Source organism: Tiliqua scincoides, chromosome 5, assembly GCF_035046505.1.
Source record: "Tiliqua scincoides isolate rTilSci1 chromosome 5, rTilSci1.hap2, whole genome shotgun sequence".
Classification (NCBI taxonomy): Eukaryota; Metazoa; Chordata; class Lepidosauria; order Squamata; family Scincidae; genus Tiliqua; species Tiliqua scincoides.
The window spans coordinates 97,486,474-97,494,920 of record NC_089825.1 but is presented as its reverse complement, the minus strand read 5'-3'; the positions used below and the strand labels follow the sequence as shown (position 1 = coordinate 97,494,920).

Genomic DNA, 8,447 nt, shown 5'->3' with positions numbered 1-8,447 from the left:
TCTGCTTGGAGGCAGGGACTTCCTTCTCAGGTGTTTTTGGGGGCTGCATTAATTGGATCAGGACCATTCTGGTGTCCTTGGATTCCTGTCAGCCTGCCCTTTCCGAAGGACTAAGGCAGGTTTGCCTACTCATGAGTATATGTATGATACGGCTCATTTTCACTTTCCATAAGGATCCATGCATTTTCTGTTCTCCAGTTTTTGTCCATAACTTTTGATAGAATGGAGATATTTCACTCTGTTTTTTTGTATTGCATTCCACTCAAAATTCTGCATCCAACAGTATATAATATGATGGGGTTACTCCTAAGCACTGCAATTTTAGCATGTCACCCCCTGTGCGCATCACCCATTGCAGTCCACACCGTCCGCACCCCCTTAGCGACATCACTGGGGTTATGCATATATGCAGGATTGTATATATCACTCATAGGACACATAGGACTGTGATCTTTGTAGATAATACGCAGGAAAAATTTACATAATTAGAAAGTATGCGTGGCTAGTTGACAGAATTCCTTTTCTTCAAGAAGAGTTTCTTGGTATTCACATCTGGCCTCAGCAGAATAATGTATATTTTAGGGGCAAAATTACAACCCAGCAACCCAGCAGTGGAGGCCAAAATGGAGAAGATCTCCACGACCACCATGTACTTCCCCTTGGTGCTCAGGTAGGTTGGGACAAAGGACCCCCAGACACTGCAGAATACCAACATGCTGAAGGAGATGAACTTGGCCTCATTAAAAGTGTCAGGCAGCTTCCTGGCTAAGAAGGCCACAGTGAAGCTGGCAATGGCCTGAAAAACCATGTAACCCAAGACATTGCAAAACATGGCGCCTGAGCACTCGTTACATTCCACTATGATCTGCCCAGGTAGGGAGAACATATCAAGATTTGGGAAAGGAGGAGATGCCACTAGCCAACTGCCACATATTCCAAGTTGAATGAGAGAGCAAAAAAGGATCACCCATTTGGACAGGCTCTTTCCCACCCATTTCCTCATCTTGCTCCCCGGATGTGTGGCCATGAATGCCAGAACCACAGTGATGGTTTTAGCAAATACACAAGAAAGAGCAAGAGAAAAGGCATTGGCAAAAATGACTTGTCGAAGGAGGCAGGTCATCCTGCCGGGTCGTCCAATGAACATGAAGGTGCAAAGGAAACAGAGCACGAGGGAGATCAGGAGAAGGTAGGTCAGATCCCGATTGTTGGCCCGGACAATGGGAGTGTCTTGATATTTCATAAAGATTCCAAGCAGCAAAGCTGTGAGCAGAGAAAAAGAAAGTGCAGCGATAGCCAAACCCATGCCCAAAGGTTCATCATAGGCTAGAAAAGTGATGCCTTTAGGGATGCATTGATTTTGATGCTGGTTTGAATGCTGATTTTTAGGACACTCATCACACTGATTCACATCTGAAAGAAACAGAGATATCCACTCTATGAGAGAACTCTGTAGAATTTAATCACCTCAAGCCTCAGGCTGCAATAGAATTACCCCAAGCCGCAAACAGACCCACCTTATAGTTATCCCATTGAACTCAAAGGAGATTGTAGGGCTTTCTGGACAATTGTAACAGGCTCACAAAGATTTGAAGGGGGCGACTCAGCCCAGATTCCCTTTTCTGTCTGGGTACAACACTTTGAACAATCTTTAAAAAAGGTGACCCCAATTCCCCAGCCAATTTGAGGCCTATCAGCTTATTGTTATTTGTTGGCAATGGAGGTTGCTCTGAGTAGGAACGGAATAATCGCAGTATCTCAGCTTCCCTCCACATGGAAATCCCATGGCATTGCCAGGGAGCAGAAATATCCACACGTGCAAAGAAAACTTCTGTAAAATCACAAATGCACAGAGCTGTGCTTTTCTTTGACTGTGGCAAGCAGTGGAAACAGTAGCAAAAGCCACATGTTAAGAATTTTTTTTCTAGGCTCTTTTCTCTGGATTTGCAGAGAGCTGACTGAGCTGTGATGATGGTATGGCTAATAAGACTTTGAATCATCCATTATTAGTGGAGGCAGGATTCTTTTAAAAAACAAACCTTTCTTTCCCCCACACATACACTTGTTGAGAACAATTAGCAACTTTTTAAGCGTCAGGGCTTGCCTGGCTCATTGAAATTGGAATCGCCTGTGATTGGATTAGAGCAGGGGTCTCCAAACCCCAGCCTGGGGGCCAGAAGTGGCCTGCAGTGAGCCTCTATCCAGCCCACAGTCAGCCTCTTGTCCTGTGAAAGCCTTTGGTCCGCTCAACCAAACACGACTGAAGCTGTGCTCTAGTTGCGTCTGGAGGATGTTCTGAGGGCCCGAGAGGTTGAATGAATGAACCCATTCATTAATTTATTTATTCATCTAAGTTCCATCTCTAATATATTTATTTAAATTTTATATTTAATTTTTTTTTTCTGGCCCTCTGAAAACCTTACTGGGCTGGAGTAAATAAACTAGCTCTGCAAAATTAGGGTGCAAAATGCTAATGCAGCCATTTTCAACCACTGTGCCGTGGCACACAGGTGTGCCGCAAACGATTGCCAGGTGTGCCATGGGAATTTGGGAGAGGGTCATTTATCAATAGGACCATTGGGGGATGTGAGCCCCCATTGACAACACAATGTGCCTTGTCAATTGTCAAAAAACCGATAGTGTGCCTTGACCATTTTAGTGCTTTGCCAGTGTGCAGAGAGATGGAAAAGGTTGAAAATCACTGTGCTAATGCGTGAAGCAGATGGACCTTGCTGACAATGGGAATGGCCTACAGGTGCATCTTGACACCATGAACATCAACAGGTAATTACAGGGGTTAATATTCCACTGAAAGGTTTCCATTGCATTGACTCATGAAGGCAAGTCCTTGGGCTTAAAAAATGCCAAAGTTCTCATTCTTACTTCATTTGGGGGGATTTATGAATGGGCCAAATTACAGTGACTTTCAGCCCAATTCTGAATTGCCCAGAGCACGGGGCTGCCATGTGCAAAAATGGCTGCTGCAGCATCCTGAGCGCAACTGGACAGCCTCTAGCAGCTCCTCGGGGGAAGGGGACATTCCCCCAGGTAAGGACAGTAGCCCCAGAATGGGGATACTCAATTCTGCAGCAGCTCTGGCTGCGCAGCCCAACATGGAGCTGGCTGTGGTGGAGCTGAACTCTACCAGTCCTGCTCTCCTGCCACCCTGCTCCTTCCCCCCGGCATGCCTCCTCCCCACCTATCGCCCACCCCTGCCTCCCCCCACCCTTGAACAGCTCCACTCTGCCTCCCCCCTCACCCCCACCTACCTCTCCGCTGCCTGGAGGTTTGGGCAACCGCCGAGCGACTGAGCAGTGAGTTTTCACCTGTGCTAGCCCAGCGCCAGCTCGCACTGGGCGGCCAGCACTAAGCTCTGCAAATGTGCCCTACAGCACATTGATGACAATGCGTGCCAGAGGTAAACAGGCGTGCAGAGTTCAGCATTGGGCTCTACGTCCACTAAAACTCTTAACTTCTGCCCCCTTTTCTGTTTGATGCCAGGGTAATACACTTCTAAAAACAGTAGATTGGAAAAGGCTCATCTCTAAACTGCTACCAGTAAAAAAAAAATTGATCTGGATCATTTTTGCCAACTTTAAAAATTATCTGCCCCACTCTAATCTGCACTCAGATTAAAACCATTCCTCTGTATCCATTCTAAAATTTTTCATTTAAGGTCTAGGAATATTGGGGGCAGGTCAGCTTCCCGTTTTACTCAGTGAGTACTTCCCCTCTGCTTTGAGCTCCGGAGACAGAGAAGGAGATGAATTTGCCTTACATGCACAAGAAGTAGTTTCATGAGGTTAGACGGAATTTTGGATTTCTCCCCTTCATTAGACAGAGATCTGAAAGTGTCCCTTTCTAGGGCCGCTCCTGTAGGCTTTAAGGGAAGTGCTCTTTAGGACACTCAGTGGACGCAGCACTCCTGAAGAAGAGACGCCCTCGAGTGAGATGCATTGCCTGATGCACATCCCAGGCTTTCAAGGCATGTACATTAGATGGCATCTCAGGCAAAATGGGAAATAAAAATGGCAACCAAGAGGCGGCTCTGTAGGGAGCTGTTGCCACCACCAGGTGACCAGGAAGACCATTAAATAACAGAGCAAGTATTTACATGGGAAACAAACAGAACATCAGGACCTGAAAGATGAAGGAACAGCTACAATAGCAGCTTAGGGCCTGATCCAGAGCCTGGCACGCTGGCATACACTGTCACAAACATGCCACAGGCCCAGAGACGGAGGTCGCCCAGTCCAAGCCTGTGCTGGGCCAACTCCGGTGCTGAGCCCGTGTTCTGCACTCGCCTGGACTGCTGGGTGGCGGAGAGGGGAGTGGGGGCTGGAGGGGAGGCGGCAGGGAGAGGTTCCGAGGTGGGGGGAGGTGGGGGAGGGAGGAGAGGGTGGGGGAGGGAGCGTGGGGGGAGGCGTGTGGGACAGGCGAAGCTCAGCTCCACTGGATCCTGCGCAGCCCAACACGGGACTCCTGGATTCTGTGCTGCCATGGCTGGGGCTCCATGGGTGCAAAGGAGTCAGGTGAGAATGGTTGGGCTTATCAGAGAAGAGGGTAAAATTCTTTAGAGATAGGAACTTTGTTGTCTTCCTGATGGGTGAGACCTAAGGGAGAGTTCGCTTTACTCTGGCGGAATGAGTAAATGAGAGAAGTTGGATTAATCCTGACCAGTTAGAAAAAGAGGGGCAGCCAATCCTGAGCTGCCTGGCGCGCGGCTGCAGCAGCACCAAGAATGGCTGCCACCTCATCCTGTGCGCCTCAGCCTGCCGCGGGCAGCGCCTTGGGAGAAGGGGACTTTTTTCCCCTTCTCCCGGATAAGGGAAGCAGCCCCGCAATGGGGCTACTCACTTTACCGCCGAACAAGAGGCCGACCATAAGAGGCGTTTGTGTAGGGTGCCAAGCCTACATGAGTTCCACTGGATCCGCCTCCTGCCTCCCCGTTCCCTCCCCCGGCACACCTCCTGCTCGCCCTCTCCCCGTGCCACCTCCCCATCATGCCTCTCCCCACCCTCTCTCCACCCTCCACTGGCCTCCCCCTCCCCAGAACGCCTCCTCCCCACCCCCTTCTCCCGCTCACACCTCCCGCTCACCCTCTCCCCGCCCCTCCTCCCCCACCATCTCTCCGCCCCCCCACCGGCCTCCCCCCACCCTGGAATGCCTCCTCCCCACCCCCTTCTCTGCCCCCACTTCCCATGCCATGGCTCAGCGGTCCATGAGACCGTCGAGCGGCGGAGGCTCCAAGCCCGCCCTGCACTAACCTGGAGCTAACCCAGCACTGGGATAGCATGGGTGGTAGCCCGGCGTAACTGATGCTGACAGCACATCTGGGACGTGCGTGCGAGCATCTGGAGTGCGTGCGAGCGCTGCCAAGCTCATGATTGGGCTCTTAGACTGCATTATTTAGATTTTTATCTTTTCTTCGTAGTTGTTTTCAGCAAGTTCCCAAAGGGTTCTGCCTTGGGGAAGTCCTGCAGGTTTGGGAGCTTCCTATATCTGTTGTACCTTTAGCCAACTGCATCTGGATTGTGCAGAAGCCCCTTTTGTTAGTTTGCTATAATTAATGGATCTTAATAAACTCTGTATTTCTTTTCATTTGGTTCTCTCTGAGGTATCTGGGTATCATTGCTCTCTTATAGGGAGTAAAGGAGGGGAATTAAAGAGAGCCCACTAAATAGTTCATGTTACAAAGAAGAGGGATTTAGCCCAGGGAATCCCGCTAGTGATCCTGGTTCTTGGGCTGGTGTCAGCGGGGCAGTTAAATTTACACTCTCACATAACACCAGAACCAGGGGACATCCACTAAAATTGAGTGTTGGGAGAGTTAGAGCAGACAAGAGAAAATATTTCTTTACTCAGCGTGTGGCTGGTCTGTGGAACTCCTTGCCACAGGATGTGGTGACGGCATCTGGCCTGGATGCCTTTAAAAGGGGATTGGACAAGTTTCTGGAGGAAAAATCCATTACAGGGTACAAGCCATGATTTGTATGCGCAACCTCCTGATTTTAGAAATGGGCTATGTCAGAATGCCAGATGCAAGGGAGGGCACCAGGATGAGGTCTCTTGTTATCTGGTGTGCTCCCTTGGGCATTTGGTGGGCCGCTGTGAGATACAGGAAGCTGGACTAGATGGGCCTATGGCCTGATCCAGTGGGGCTGTTCTTATGTTCTAACTCTGACTCAGCCTATGGAGCAATTCTTACCTGGAGATGGGCTGCTGCAAGTCCCTTGCAACAGCTCAGAGATGTAGCAAAAGTGCTAAAAGGCACTTTCATAACACGTTGGGAGTCAGAAGGCTGGTGCACACATGTGCACCAGCCTCCAGAGGCCAGAGGAACAATAAGTCTGCACCGGCCAAGTCAGGCCGGCATGGGGGCTTGGGAGTGGGGGAGGGTGGGAAGGAGGCATTCTGATGTGGGGGAAGGGTGGGTAGCGCGCAGGCGGTGGGCAGGCATGTGAGCAGTCTGTGGATGAGCAGGGGGTGGGACCAGGATCTGGCATTTGTGCTGGATCCTAACTCTGGTCCCAGGTGAAGTGGGGCAGGTCCCAGGTTGCTTAGGTCTGTATCATCTCTTTAGGTGGTGCAGATCTGAGTAGTTCCATTGGGGCAGCCGCAGCATTACCCGAGGTAAGGGGACTGCATTCCCCTTGCCCTGCGTTGAGCTGCTAGCATCCCCAATCTCACTCTGAATATGGTGCAGGCCATGTGAGCCGTCAGAAAGCCCTAGTGGAGACAGCTGGCGGCAATGAATCCCCCAAGCCCACCATAGCTATGCCATTGTTTCCTAAGAGTATGTATAAACAGCAGGCAAGTTCCTGCAATAGTGCTGAAAGAAAAAACTTTTCCATTACCTCCCATGGCGCTATCATCTGAAAATCCAGCTTGAGTCTTTGCACCTTCTTTCTCTGTCTGGATGAGTGCATGGCATGTAAAGTGTGTGCCAAGGCATAGACTGCATTGTAGATACTGTAGCTCTCAGCAGACATGCTCATTTCAAACTCTGTCCCAGGAAGATTCTCCAGCTTTTCTTCCCCTGTACAGTTCTTGAAATCCCGTCCAGTAACGTAGGGATAGGTGATTGGTGTTAAACACCCAAATGCAACAGACCAGAAGTCCTGCAAATAAAAATACTTCTGGTGGTGGTGAAGGTCAAATGTCTGGAGAAAGGTGGAAAATCCAGGCACTTCATTTTTGTGGACTGAAATGGAGAAGGAACCGTGGAAGTGCCTGATAAATAATAATAAATAATAATATACAGTATTTATATATCGCCTTTCTTGGTCTTTATTCAAGACTTTATTCAAGGCGGTTTACATAGGCAGGCTTATTAAATCCACGCAGGGATTTTTACAAATTGAAAGAAGGTTCTTTCTTTCAAGAACCACTACATACAAGATGTTACACTCCGATCTGGTTTAACATTCTGGCCTCCATCCTCCCACGCTGCGAGCAGATGGAACAGCTCAGCTGCAGCTTGCCAGCTGCTTCAAGGTCGCACGGTGCCAGTGGCCTCGAACTGGCGACCTTGTGGATGTTAATCTTCAAGCAAATGGAGGCTCTACTCTCTAGACCAGACCTCCTGCCTGATATATGAAGCATCCCGAAAAGCAGTTGAGGAAAAGTCCCACTGACCTGTTGCGATCCAAATCTTCCCCATGGGTGCCTTTGACTGTGGTTGATAATAATTAAGCAGCATTTTTAATTGTTCCATGGAAAGCATTTCCCCATATGTAATAATCACATTGGCTTTAGTTACATCCAGAACTGCTAGAATGTTTTTATTCGCAAATACATATTTCTTGGTTTCCTCCCGTTGAACGGATACAGAGGGCACTTTTTCCACAAAAGCAACACAGATTCCATTCCTACTGAACGTGGATGTGACACTTTTCTCAAAATCTTCTCCACAGTCACTGTGTGGAAGAATGAGGCCAATCCAGTTCCATCTGAAATACCTTATCAACAGGACCATTCCTTCATACTTAGAAGCATCTTTCGGAACCATTTGGTATAAAGAAGGGAACTGACTTTTATCCTTCAGTCTTAGGTGTACTGGTCCATAACTGAGCTGAGGAGTAAGATTACAATGATTATTGGAGCCATGAAGTAGAACTGACAATCCACATCAGTGGTTTTCAAACATTTTATCGCTAGGACCCACTTTTTAGAATGACATTCTGTCAGGACCCACCAGAAGTGATGTCATTATCCTGGAAGAGGTCATGGCCAGAAGTAACATCACCAATTTAGGCCGCAGTCCTAACCCACTTTCCAACACTGACGTAAGGGCAATGCAGCACTGAGGTAAGGGAACAAACATTGCCTAAGCTTGAGGGGGCCTCCATGACTGCCCCCCAACTGCAGGATGCAGCACATGACCCACTGGCACAGCTATGCCAGTGCTGGAAAGTTGGTTAGTTTTGTACCCTTTGGCTTCAAAC

At 48.9% G+C, this 8,447-nt stretch overlaps 1 protein-coding gene across 1 annotated transcript; it reads right to left on the bottom strand.

Annotated features, from left to right (window-relative positions):
- Positions 1-502: 502 nt before the first annotated feature.
- LOC136652482 (vomeronasal type-2 receptor 26-like) lies at positions 503-6,864 on the bottom strand. Its single transcript, XM_066629422.1, has 2 exons — positions 6,858-6,864; positions 503-1,413 (listed from the first exon to the last, which is right to left on the bottom strand). The coding sequence occupies exons 1-2, from the start codon at positions 6,862-6,864 to the stop codon at positions 503-505; spliced, it is 918 nt and encodes a 305-aa protein (XP_066485519.1).
- Between the last annotated feature and the right edge of the window lie 1,583 nt (positions 6,865-8,447).